Source organism: Trichechus manatus, unplaced genomic scaffold, assembly GCF_000243295.1.
Source record: "Trichechus manatus latirostris isolate Lorelei unplaced genomic scaffold, TriManLat1.0 scaffold00025, whole genome shotgun sequence".
Taxonomy (NCBI): Eukaryota; Metazoa; Chordata; class Mammalia; order Sirenia; family Trichechidae; genus Trichechus; species Trichechus manatus.
This window is the reverse complement of record NW_004443961.1, coordinates 17,805,258-17,818,883: the sequence shown is the minus strand read 5'-3', so window position 1 is coordinate 17,818,883 and position 13,626 is coordinate 17,805,258. Positions and strand designations below refer to the sequence as shown.

Here is a 13,626-nt window from a genome sequence, read left to right as displayed (position 1 = left end):
TCTCACAGAAAACTTAGTGTCAGTTTGATTCCACGAACTGTAAAGATTTGGCTCGTGTAATGCTATGGGTTTTAAGTAACATTAGGTCAGAGTCTTAGCCTGCGTCTGTCCGTGAAAATGCTCACAACAATAGCAAGGAGGTTGTGGGATGGCTCTGAAGAGCTTTAAGAAAAGGGTAGGCAGACATCTGCCCACGGTGCCATAGGCATTCATCTACTTAGGACAGTTTGAACTCTTTCCACCATTCTAAAAGCTGGAAAGAAACATAACGGGAATTAAGGAGATTCTTTAATAGTATCACAGCATTTTTTTCCAACCTACGTATACACTATCACTACAATAAATAGGTTAGTAAAGAAAACCAATGAGCTAAACTGTATTCTCATCAAAAACTTTTCATTTCATTTCTAAAACAGACTCTTATCAATACCCTTTAAAAAATATTTAAAAGCCATAACTATTTGATCCTTTTAATCAGCCAGCAGTTGAGTGTGTGTGTCTGTTGGAGGGGGCCAGTGATATAAGTCAAGTTATTGGAGGGGGCCAGTGATATAAGTCAAGTTATTGGAGGGGGCCAGTGATATAAGTCAAGTTATTTGGCAGTTAGTGGTTAAGCACTCTGCTGCTAACTGAAAGGTCAGAGGTTTCAACCCACCAGCCGCTCCGTGGGAGAAAGATGTGGCAGTCTGCTTCCGTAAAGATTTACAGCTTTGGAAACCCTGTGGGGCAGCTCTGCACTGTCCTATAGGGTTGCTTTGAGTCGGAATTGACTCAACGGCAACAGGTACGGGTAGTGTCCTAGATGGGAAAAGAATGATGAGGTAGGCATAATTTTCCACTGAACGATTACTTTTATTCCCAATGATTGTATCTTCTAGTTCCTTGTAGTCTCCCTGGTCAGCCATTTAAAATATATATACTTTTATTTCTCTTCGACTGTCTTATCTCATCTGTATTCTGGCCTTGATTAACCTCCAATGTTCATTTTCTCCATTCCTATTTTTGTACACCTCATTAATGTTGGACTAAGTCTTAAAACCCTGTTGACCATATTCTCTGTAAATGGTAAATGATAACCACAGCAGAGTCCTTTTTTGCTGCCCAACAATTCTTTAGTTTCTCTTTTCTGATTTCCACCCAATTTCCCTGATGGCTATTCCAGACTGTCTTCATGCTTACTTTCCCAAGTCGAGCTCACCTCCTTCACTTTTAGCTGGTGACTTAGAAAACTTCTCTACAGAGCAGCTTGAGCCTGTTCATCATAAGTAGCCTCAACTTTCTTTTTTTCTTCAAAAAGCTCTCCCCAGTTGAAAATATCACCTACAAATCCAGCTCTATGTCAAACTCAATTGTATCCCTAAATAAAATCCATTATTTTACTCTCCAAGCCTCCTCTCAACTTTCTTACTCCTAATAATGGCATCCATCATTCTTCCAAAAGCCTGAGCTCTCATTCCAAATTCACCAAATATTTAACGTGTGCTTAATATGCACTAGTCATAGTTCTAGGCACTGGGGATAAAGCGTTGAACAAGATGAATGAGGCTCCTTCCCTTATGGAGTTTACGTTCTAGAGTGGGAATAAACCAAGCCAAACTTGTTGCCATCAAGTAGATTGCGACTCATAGCGACCCTACAGGACAGAGTAGAACTGCCCCATAGGGTTTATAAGGAACAGCTGGTGGATTTGAACTGCCAACCTTTTGGTTAGCAGCCGTAGCTCTTAACCACTGTGGGGATACAGATAACAAAAAAAGTAATCAGGTAAGATAAACTTTGATAGAGGTAATTGCTGTGAGGAAAGTAAAACATGAGTGACTAATGTGAGGGATGGGGTTGGGGCAGTGGGACAACCATGTTGGATAAGATGGTCAAGAAAGCCTCTTTGAGGAGGTGACATCTGAGCAGAGATCGTGATGGTGAAAAAGCCAATTATATAAATATTGAAAGAGCTTCTCTAACAGAGGGATCAGCCAGTAAAAACGCTCTGCATATCCATATGTTTGTTTGTTCCCTCTATTTCCACTTCTACCCATCACTCTACTTTCAAGGGCTTGTTAATCTTGCAGAGTGAACCTTGAATTTGACCACTTGTATTTATTTTCTTTGGTTTAAGTCTTCATTACTTCTTGCCTAACCTCTTTCAGTAACTTCCCATCACTTCATGTTCCAGTGTATCCCTCATATCACTACAGAATTCACTTTCCTAAAGTGAAACTCTCCAGTCTCATACCCCTGCTTCCAAACCTCTAGAGACTTTCCATTATTCACTGGACTAATATACATGTGGAAGCCTGACATTTAAATCTCTTCATGGTGTAACCTCTTCCGCATTGCTATGCGCAATCCTACACAAATTAGTGTTCAGAACACACCTTAAAAGTCCTGCCTCCATAGTGGCCTATTTTGTCACCTCTGCCTGGACTGAATGTCCCCACCTCACACCCAGTTAGGCTAGTCATAGCCATCCTAGTTCCCTAAGCCATCTGAAATCACCTTTTCCTTTAAATCTCTTCAGATTATTCTCTGTGGCAAATCCACAAAGCACTTTATCTCTTTCTCATAGCATTTGTCATATTCTGCACTAGAATGTGGTTGTGTGCATATCTATCTTCTCTTTCTACACCCCTTACCACACTATGGACGTTTTAAGACAGTGACCACATGTTATTTATCCTTGTATTATTACAGTGCCTCACACATAGTCGGCAATGAATAATATTTGTTAAATGAATGAATAAACTTGTCAAATGTGAGTTTGATTAACTAATATTTATTTCATGATACCCCAAATGATTTCCCTTTTCTCATTCCCCTTACTCTTTCTGATAAGACCTATATGTGAAAAAGCAGAAAACAGAGAGGAAATGTAGGATCCTCATTTTGAAACAGTCTAGTTCATTTCAATATGGTCATCTGATTAAACTTTTATATTTTGGGACATTAAAAACACCAGTTTTCAGTGCTGCAGAATTAGAATAATGTGAGGTAAACAGCTCTTAAGTAAAATATTGATTTGTTGATTTCCTACACGGGATACATAAAACTGCTTAGCAATTCTCAGTACTGAAAAAAAAAAATACATTAGCCCAATCACAGAACCTCATACTTACCACATTACTGCATGTTCTATATCGGATATTTCTTCCTTCACAGCTCCTAAATCACAAAAGGAGAAACAAAACAAAACAAAACAAAACAAAAAAACTCATTACTACCTATAAAAGGCTCAACATTTGAAATTTTTCTTACAAAAATAACTTTCTCTTAATACTAGTGTAAGAGCCTCTCTTCTCTCTTGAGAAGGTCCTTAGAGAGGTTACTATCAAATACTAAACTGAGCAAAACTAACCAAGTTATATATGTAAATTGATTTCTCCATGAGGGTTGAAGCTAAGCATGCATCTTACCTCAAAAGTTTTTAAAGGAAATGTTTTTACTTTAGTGCTTATTTTACCAAATGACTATTAATGCAGCTTTTCTGAAAAAAATTTATATTAAATGAAGCCAGTCTTCTTAATTATTTCTGGTATAAAAGTAGACAGATATTTCACTGAAAAAACTGAGATCCTGAGTATGATAAAATTGCGCTTAAGAATTCAACATGTCTTTCAAAACCACACATCTAAAAACATGAAGTATCATAATTCTTTCAAAAAACTATTTTCTATTTCTCCTCATTGTAGAGGTTTTGGAAAAGATGGCTTACCAAAGAGAAAAAGAAAATTAAAAAAAAAAGCCCTATGGCTGTCTTACCTAAAGATATTCACTATTATATTGATCTATTTATTTCCTTTCTGTATGAAAGAAATCATATCACTCATACAATTTTATAGCCAGCTTTTTTTTCACTTACAATTTTTGGAAGTACTTTCTCACACTATTTAATAATTTTTTGGGGTTTTTTTTTTCTTTTTTTTTTTATTGTACTTCAGGCGAAGGCTTACAGAACAAATAATTTCTCATGAAACAGTAGTACACATATTGTTTTATGACATTGGTTAACAACCCCACAACATGTCAACCCTCTCCCTTCTTGACCTTTTTTTTTTTTTTGGTGAAAATATCCATAGCCAAAGGTACACCATTTCAAAAATTTCTACGTGCACAGTTCAGTGACATTGACTACGCTCTTCCAATTGTGTTGCTACTCTCACTTTAGATGAAGGCTTACAGAACAATATTTAATAATTTTAAAGACACCATTTTGAAAGCTACGTAATATTCCATCAAATGATATAATTTGTATCATCATGCCTCCATTACTTGTCACTTAAGTAATTTCCAATTTGGGGTTTGATAAATGATAGTGTGATTAAACTATCTCTGTGAGCATGTTTTGTCCAAGTTTCTGACTGCGTTTTTAGGATAAATTTCTAGAAGGGGAATTACTAGACTAAAGCGAATGAATTTTGTAAGGCTCTTGATAAATATATCCAAACTGCATTCCATAAAGTTTGCACCATTACATACTCCCACCAGCAATATACAGGGGTTTCCATTTTACTGAACTCTTATGAGAAAAAAACAATCAATTTCTGATAAAACATTCAATGATGACACGTAAAACTTGAACAATAGTACTGCACTCTTTTCAGAACATCACGCTTAAAAAAATAAGTACACATATATTATGGAATTCTGAGATAATTATTATACTAATATCTAATAGTTGTAGAATGCCAGGTACATTTCTAAGTTTGTTACATCTATTAATTCATTTAATATTTTCAAGAACCTGGGAGATAGGGTACTGTCATTATCCCTATTTTAGAGATGAGGAAACTGAAGTTTGGGAAAGTTAAATAACTTTCCAGACTCACAGTTAATAAGTAGTAGGTCCTAGATTTGAAACCAGCCATCTGGCTTCAGAGCTTACACTCATAACCACTATCCTTTATGGTATCCTAATTCACTTGTTTGTTTATTAAATATCTATAGGGCTCCTACAGTGTGCCAGGTAGTGCACTTACTTCAGGGAATATGAAGAATGAATACAACTTGGTCTTTGCCAAAGAACTTGGAATCTATTAAGAAAATCACTCATATAACTATAATTCAGTAAAATAAATGCTAGATAGCATTTTTGTTAGGTCTACAGAATGTTATCAGTAAGAAAATGTCATCTGAAAATAGTTATACAAAGGCTCCCAGGCCTGAAGACTTGACTCTAATCAGATTCAATATATGAATAAGCATTAACACTAGAATGTATCAAAGAAAAGGAAGGGTTGGCCAGGCATTAGAAACACAGAAAAAGGAGCATGACAGTGATACATTGTTGTCAGTGCCCAGCCCATCAACATCCCAAGCAATGGATTTTAAGTCCTCCAGGTCCCATTGGCAAGGCCGCGGCTATCACAATACTGATGCATCATACTAATCCAGCTGATGTCAATGACCGTTCAGTTCATCTGAGAAATGATGCCATGTTGACCAAGTGACTTGCTAAGAGTAATCCGGCTTTTCATTGCTGTTGAGGGGCAGAGAGTATGCTGGTCCCACTGACATGTGTACTCTGGCCCATGTGATGTGTTCCATTCCTCACTGTGAATTAATAAACTGGCATTCTAGTTTTAAACCCTAATCTCAAGGGCTGAGTCGTATGAGTCCACCCCCAAGAGAAGGATTTGTTCATGGTGTGATTGTTGAAAAATATCAGGTTTCTGAGTTTGAAAATATGAGAGTTAGGCTCCAGTTGATAGTAAATTCACAGGATGAATTCTACAACTGGGAGGCCTTTGGTAGCATGCCATTCAGGCATCAGTGTTGGCTGCATATGATGTGTTTTCAGTTGTGAAATTCTTACTGCATATGTAACATAATGTATTGGTTAAGAATACCCATTTTGAAACCAAACTCCTCTTTTTAGAATCCTGGCTTTCTACCTCAGTTTCTAGATTTCAGTTTCGTCATCTGTCAAACAGGATAATATTGTCTGTCTTCTGGGAATATTATGAATATTAAATGATTCAATATTTGTAAAGCACTTCAAACAGTGCCTACCACATAGCAAGCAATATATAGGTATTTGATGAATTTATTATGTGACTAATAGATGTAAAATATAATAGATATTAAAAAGGTGTTAAGGGTATGTGTAGAAGAAACCATAAGTAAAAGCATAGAGGTATGAGTAGATATAAGGTGTTTGCTAATTTTTAAGCAGTTCTTTTTTGTTTGAGTATAAGGTTAATGTGGGGAATTGCAGGAGATGAGAAAGAATATCCTCCAATTTTGAACTGTGCAATAGACAAAGAGGATCCACTGAAGGGTTTAAAAAGAAGAGTTAGAAGATGCATTCCTACTTTAAAAAAGTGAACCCTGGTGTTAATTATTATGATCTTAATACTGTTTTCCCCCTTCTTTTTGTTTTCTTTCCCTAACTTTGAATGAAAGGAATAACGGAAACAATTTGAATTAGGAGTTTGAAGAGCTAGGTCTTTGGTCTTCTACTTGCATAAACCATGTGCCCTCTCAAAGTCTTCTTTTCTTCATCTGTCAAATGCATATAGGAATGCCAGTGCATAAGGCAGCAGTCAAGAAATCATACGATGCACTGTATTGGGCAAATCTGCAGCAAAAGATCTCTTTGAAGTGTTAAAGAGCAAACATGTCACTTTAAAGACTAAGGTTTACCTGACCCAAGCCATGGTGTTTTCAATCACCTTATACGCACATGAAAGCTGGATAATGAATAAAGAAGACCGAAGAAGAACTGATGTCTTTGAATTACGGTGTGGGCAAAGAATACTGAATATACCACGGGCTGCCAGAAGAACAAACCATCTGTCTTGGGCGATGTACAGCCAGAATGAGCCTTAGAAGCCAAGGGTGGTGAGACTCTGTCTCACATACTTCAGACATGTTTTCAGGAGGGACCTGTACCTGGAGAAGGACATCATGCTTGGTAAAGTAGAGGTAAAGTAGAGGAAGACCCTCAGCAAGATGGACTGACACAGTGGCTGCAACAATGGGCAACAGCATAACAACAATTGTGAGGATGTTGCATGACCGGGTGGTGTTTGTACATAGGGTGGCAATGAGTTGGAACCGATTCAACGGCACCTAACAACTGCAGTGCTTGAGTTTAGCAAAGTGCTGCTCACTGAAAGACATTATCAAATAGTGGATTATAACACTAATACTAGCCTCTACCATATATTAAGTGCCTGTTATATAGGTATCTTCCCAGTGTTAGGTGTTCTACGTACATTATCACTAATCTTCTAACAATTCTGCAAGATTTTATTATTCTCATTTAATAGATGAGAAAACTGAGGCGGAGAAAGATTAGGGGGACTGGTGGCACCGTGGTTAAGAGTTCGGCTGCTAAGCAAAAGGTTGGCAGTTTGAATCAACCGGGTGCTCCTTGGGAACCTTATGGGGCAGTTCTACTCTGTCCTACCGGGTCGCTATGAGTTGGAACTGACTCAATAGCAACAGATTTGGTTTTCTGGTAAGGCCATATACTCAGAAAAGAGAGAACCAGGGATTAGAACCCAGGTTTGGCTATCTCCAAAGCATATGAAACAGTAAGAAAAGGAACAGATTGCTCAAGATACGTAACATACTAACACTAGACTAAGAATCTGGGAAGCTGAGTGGAGAGTTATCCTGGGGGTTAATTGCATACAATTTATAAGCTGCTTCTCAATTCTGGTAAGCCCACTTGTGGTAAGTAAAAGAGAGCTAGCCGTGCAGCGTGCATTTGGAATATCTCAAAGAGAACCACGCTGATTAGTAAAATGCAGTGTGCAAGAACTTCACTGCAGAGAAGCTTCTATTCACAAAAGTGAAAATGTATTACATTTGAAAACAAATTAAGTAACAAAGTGACTACTCCACAGGAAGGATTTTATTCTTTCCAAGTGTGAATTTCTTCATCCAAAGAATTTATCTGGGCACAAAAGCCTCACCTAAAAATTAAGCAGTTTAAAAAAATTATACATGTATATGTATAAATACATATACATATATATACATATGTGTGTGTATATGTGTGTGTATATACGTATACTATATGTATATATATATAGTACCAACTATAGATCCAGAAGCTGGCTGAAGTATGAAACAAAAAATACTAGAATATACTCCAAACCAAGTTTGTTCAGAGAGGTCCTAGTTTGTTTATTTCAGCACTTTACTCCTAGCTAGTCACTTATTAATTTTGACTTAATTCCTTCTCTCCAAAATGGAAATTAACTCAATCACAACCTACTATTTGTGAATTATTCAGCCTTTAATTCACCTATAATGAGATTAGTATAGTCTTGAGGCACGTTTTATTTGTCTCTCATTAACACTGAATAAACCATCCAAACTCTTCCAATTCTTAAAATCCTAATGTTATCTTAGTTTCAATTATTATAATTTAACAGCCCTAGGAGAGATGAATTACCATGGAAAATTAAAGGCTCTCTTTCCAGGCTTTAGCAATTTGTTGACTTCTCCCGGTTCCCCTCACTCATAGATTTTAAGTCTTTAAAAGAGGGAAGCTGATTTGATTTGTCTCTCATAAGGAATAAACAAAACTGGGTAAAATATATCAAATTTACTTTAAAATTCTTCTTATCTCTTCTTTAAGCAAGCAGACCCTTCTGGTCATATAATCAGATAGACTTATCCCTGGTGTGATGGATTGAATTGTGTCCTCCAAAAATATGTGTGTCGTTTTGGCTGGGCCATGATTCCCAGTCTTGTGTGACTGTCCACCATTTTGTCATGTGATATGATTTTCCTATGTGTTGTAACTCCTATCACTATGATAGTAATGAGATGGATTATCAGCAGTTATATGTTGATGAGATCTACAAGTTTACAAGGTTAGATTGTGTCTTGAGCCAATCTCTTTTGAGATATAAAAGAGAGAGGCGAACAGAGAGACAGGAGAACCTCATACCACCAAGAAAGCAGCACCACCTGGCGCAGAGTGCATCCTTCGCACTTGGGGTTCCTGCACGGAGAAGCTCCTAGTCCAGGAGAAGATTGATGACTAGGACCTTCCTCCAGAGTTGACAGAGAAAGCCTTCCCCTGGAGCTGATGCCCCATATTTGGACTTCTAGACTACTAGACTGTGAGAGAATAAATTTCTGTTTGTTAAAGTCATCCATGTGTGGTATTTCTATTACAGCAGCACTAGATGACGAAGACAGCTGGTATCAGTGAACAGTTTCAAGAAAATCTGGGAAGTGTGCATTTAAAATTCCAGAGTTCTTAAGGACAACTGCACTTGTATTTGGCTCACCAAGGCCCAGCTTTACTTCTGATTTCCAAAAAGCAACGAATGTTACTAAGAAAGAACTGTTGTTGCTGTTGTACGCAACCTCATACACAATGGAACAGTGAAAGGGTGCCTGGTCTTGTGCCATCCCCACCATGATTAGTTGTAGATGGGACTGTCGTGAGCCACAGGGTTTTCATTGGGTGATTTTCTGAAGTAAAGTGTCAGGCCTTTCTTCCTAGGGTGTCTTAGTCTGAACGACGCAATGAAAACTGTTCAGCATAATAGCCAACACGCAAGCCTTCACTGATAGACGAGTGGTAGCTACATATGAGGTATACTGGCCGGAAATCAAACTCAGGTCTCCTGCATGAAAGGCTAGAATTCTACCACTAAACCCCCAATGCCTCCACTGAACCACCAATGCCTCATAAATAAGAACAGTTTACTGGCATTCTCCGATGACTTCCTGCCTTTCAAATATGGACTTGTGGGCAAATAATTTTAAAACAGGACCATCCATCTGCTTATATATCTCCTTCTCCTTTTGGTCATTCAAAAGGAAATTATGAGCACTTCATAAGAGAACAGACATAACATCTCCTCAGCAATTAAAGCCAGAAGGACCCTGGCCTGTTCAGACTGTGGGTACTAAAATGATCAAGGATTTAACAAGATGAGCAGATTTACAGCTTAGGAAGGATTCTGTATAGTATTTGAGCAACTATTTTCCTCCTTCAATTCAGATGAGCACTCCAGTACTCACTGGAGCTAAGTAGCAGGAGGTTGCCCCCAAGAAGCCAGTTCAAACACTTCTACATTTCTGGGAAACAGAACCACCAATGCTCTCGTGCTCAGCTACCACAGTCAGTGGAGGCTTGAATGTTGCTATGATGCTGAACAGGTTTAAGTGGAGCTACTAGTCTAAGATGAACTAGGAAGAAAGGCCTGCCTGGTGATCTACTTCTGATAATCAGTCAATGAAATCCCTATAGATTGCAATGGTCTGACCTGCAACCAATCATGGAGATGGTGCAGGACCAGATGGTGTTTCATTTCCACATGCATGAGGTCACTATGAGTTTGGGGCCAACTCAACTACAGCTAACAACAGCAGCAGCAATGTTTCTTGGGCTTTTTACAAAGACCTCAAGATGAATAACAAATTCAGGGAATACCTAAGAGAAGAAAGTGCAAATGTGCTGTGGGTTTCTTTTCATTTTCCATAGATAAATTAGTGTAAGAGATTCTTTCAGGACATAGCACTTGATACCAGTCAACCTAGCTGGTATAAAGGACACTATACGAACCTCCGAACCCTGTGTGTAAAGGTATCCTCAGGTGCTCTCTGTCCTCATCTATGGTTCGAATTGGATGCTGAAAACCTAGAGACTAGAATTGGGGTCTGTGCATAACAGATGGTTAGAAGTGGTCTTGCCTTACATGGGGGAGAAAAAGGAGTTAGACAACAGTCCATCCCATTGGGTGTCATAAGTCTCATGGTCTAATCTTTCCTTTGGCTCTGTTTCCTCCATGCTTAAAAGAGCCATTCCTTAATGCTCTATACTTCACTTCAAGGTTAAAATAGTTATTATTTAATTAAGCAGCCCTGGTGCTGCAGTGCTGTAATGGTTAAGAGCTACGGTTGCTAACCAAAACGTTGGCAGTTTGAATCCACCAGGTGCTCCTTGGAAACTCTATGGGGCAGTTCTACTCTGTCCTATAGGGTCGCTATGAGTGGGAATCGACAAGTATTTTTGTTTGGTGGCACAGTGGTTAAGCACTCAGCTGCTAACAGAAAGGCTGCATTTTAAATCCACCAGTAACTCTGCAGAAGAAAGATGTGGTGGTCTGATTCTGTAAAGATTACAGCTTTGGAAACACTATGGGGCTGTTTACCCTGTCCCATAGAGTCGTGATGCATTGGAATGGACTCAACAGCAATGGGGTTGGTTTAAAAATTTTTTTTTTTTATTATTTGTCTCATTTTCAATGTCTTTTTAGAGGATAAAAATGGACCTGGTTCACATGGAAACTTTATTTGGAGGGAGCTTGGTGCTAAGGTCCCAACAAGAGCAGTTGGTCCAGCACTGCCCCTTCTTCAAAAAGTATCTATAGATGACCATGCTGATACTGTATCTTCACTATATACTATATAGTATATATACAAAAAAACAAACAGAAAACAACCAAACTCACTGCCATCAAATCAATTCCAACTCATGTCGACCCTATGTGTTTCAGAGTAGAACTGAGCATGAAGTTTTCAATGGCTGTGACCTTTTTGGAAGTAGACCGTCAAGCCTTTTTTCTAGGTGTTTTTAGGTGGATTAGAATCACCAACATCTTGGTTAGTAGTTGAATGCTTACCCATTTGCACTACCCAGGGACTCCTATATACTATATACTAGGAAATATTTCTAGTATGAATCCATAGTGCTTTATTAATATTAATAGATATTATTTTAAACGAATATTTAATGAGTTTCTATTTACTCAGTATGATGATTTGGAATGCCCCCCATTGCCACAGCACCAGTATGTACTCCCAGACAACCACTTATCTCAAATAATAAGAAATTTGATTACAAGGTTCTCCATAACAAGTAATGTTTAATCTAGTAATACTCGCTCATGAAAAAACAGATCTTAAGTATTAAAAGATGTCCTTGACTTTCTGTGTAGCTAATCTTTATGGTTTTTTTCTCATTTGAGGTTCAATCTCCTTTATTAGACAAAGCCACCAAAATCCTAGAACTAATGCCTTCCCCAACACACACAACTACCAGTAACTTTAAAACAAGCAGGAGACAGAGGTCCTGGTACTCTGGGACTTTTAAAAGCATACCCCAAAATATCTCTTCCCTTAGCATTTAGTTGAAAGGTCCCTGAGTCCCATCACAAAATCCCTATTAGCTTTCCATTTCCTCTTCTGCATGTGGTACATCACATGGCTCAAACAGATTAGTGCTCAGGGAGAGATTTATTTTTTTCTGGGTAGATAGATATGCAAGCCCAACTATTACGACAAGTTGATAAATGTAGCTTTTGAAAACGCTTTCTGTTGTAATAATACAACAAACAACAAGGAGGCATGTTGCCAGGCGTCATCCATCAGTAGGTGAGCTGGCTGGGAACAGACACAGCCCTGGTGTCACATTCACTCTTCTCAATCTGCGGGGGCACCAATGTGGCCTAATGAGCTAAAAGAAGAGTTGACTTCAACGGTGCATATTCAAAGCAATTTTAAACTGACTAGGGACTAGGGAAGGCTCAGATTAAAAAATCATGTCATAATTGTGAACTAGATTTAAAAGCGGTTTTTTTTGCATAGGTAACTTATTTTTGTGACCTCATGTTCATAATTCAACACTTTTGTTCTATACTGATCTATAAAAAGGTGCCTTACTGTTGTTAGGTGATGTCAAGCCAATCTCGACTCATAGCGACTCAAGTGACAGAGCAGAACTGCCCACATAGAGTTTCCTTGGCTGTAATCTCTACAGGAGCAGATCATCAGGTCTTTCTCCTACAGATCTGCTGGGTGGGTTTGAACCACTAACCTTTCGGTTAGCAGCCATTGCTTAACCATTGGGCCACCACAGCTCCTTAAAAAGTCTGTAGGTGGTACAAACACTTTGCAATTGACTGCTAACCTAAGGCTTGGCAGTTCGAACTCATTCAGTGGTACAGTGGAATACCGGCCTGACAATCTGCTCTTGCTAAAGATTACATCCAAGAAAACCCTGTGGAGCACATGGGAGCACTCTGTAACACATGGGGTGGCCGTGAGTCGGAATTGACTCCATGGCGCCTAAGAGAAACAACAACAACTTTATAAAAGCCATCTGAATGCTGTGCCAGCTTAGAGACACTGATTCAGGTACACAGAGAGTTACTAAAACTTAATGTGGAGACCCATTTGGGTATAAATGGAGATTATGGAGATCTGGGGAAAACATTCTAAGAGGATATCCCCTCTGGTTGTTAGATCTTCTGTCTACCACAGGGGACTTAGGAAAGCTTCTCTGTATATTTACAGATTATTGAGCAGCAGTTAACAGGCTGTACAGCTGTTAAACTGAAATTTAGGCTCACCTGAGAATATTCTAGACTGCATTCTGGAGCTTTTCCTGTGAGTTTCAAACTGGTTTATTTGCTGTTACGAGAGTTTGGTATGTTCTAAATTACAACCAGAAAACTCACTGCCAATATTTTTTCCAAAAAAGTATGCCTTTACATATCTCTGCCTGTTTTCAGAGAAAGACATGCTACAATAAAGTGTCAAGGTTTTCATAAATACAGTCTGGGATTATGAATATGAAGAGTATGTTTATGTAATCAAAAAAGAAAAAAGAACAATGCCATTTTATTCCATAAGGATCATGCCCAGTTCCTG

The 13,626-nt window shown here is 38.3% G+C and overlaps 1 protein-coding gene across 1 annotated transcript in view; it reads right to left on the bottom strand.

The window, feature by feature from the left end:
- ADAMTSL1 (ADAMTS like 1) overlaps positions 1-13,626 on the bottom strand; it is a 200,224-nt gene that overhangs the window by 125,777 nt on the left and 60,821 nt on the right. The window contains exon 3 of the mRNA XM_004373511.1: positions 3,114-3,159. Coding sequence (XP_004373568.1) covers positions 3,114-3,159 — 46 coding nt within the window. The remainder of the gene's footprint in view (positions 1-3,113; positions 3,160-13,626) is intronic.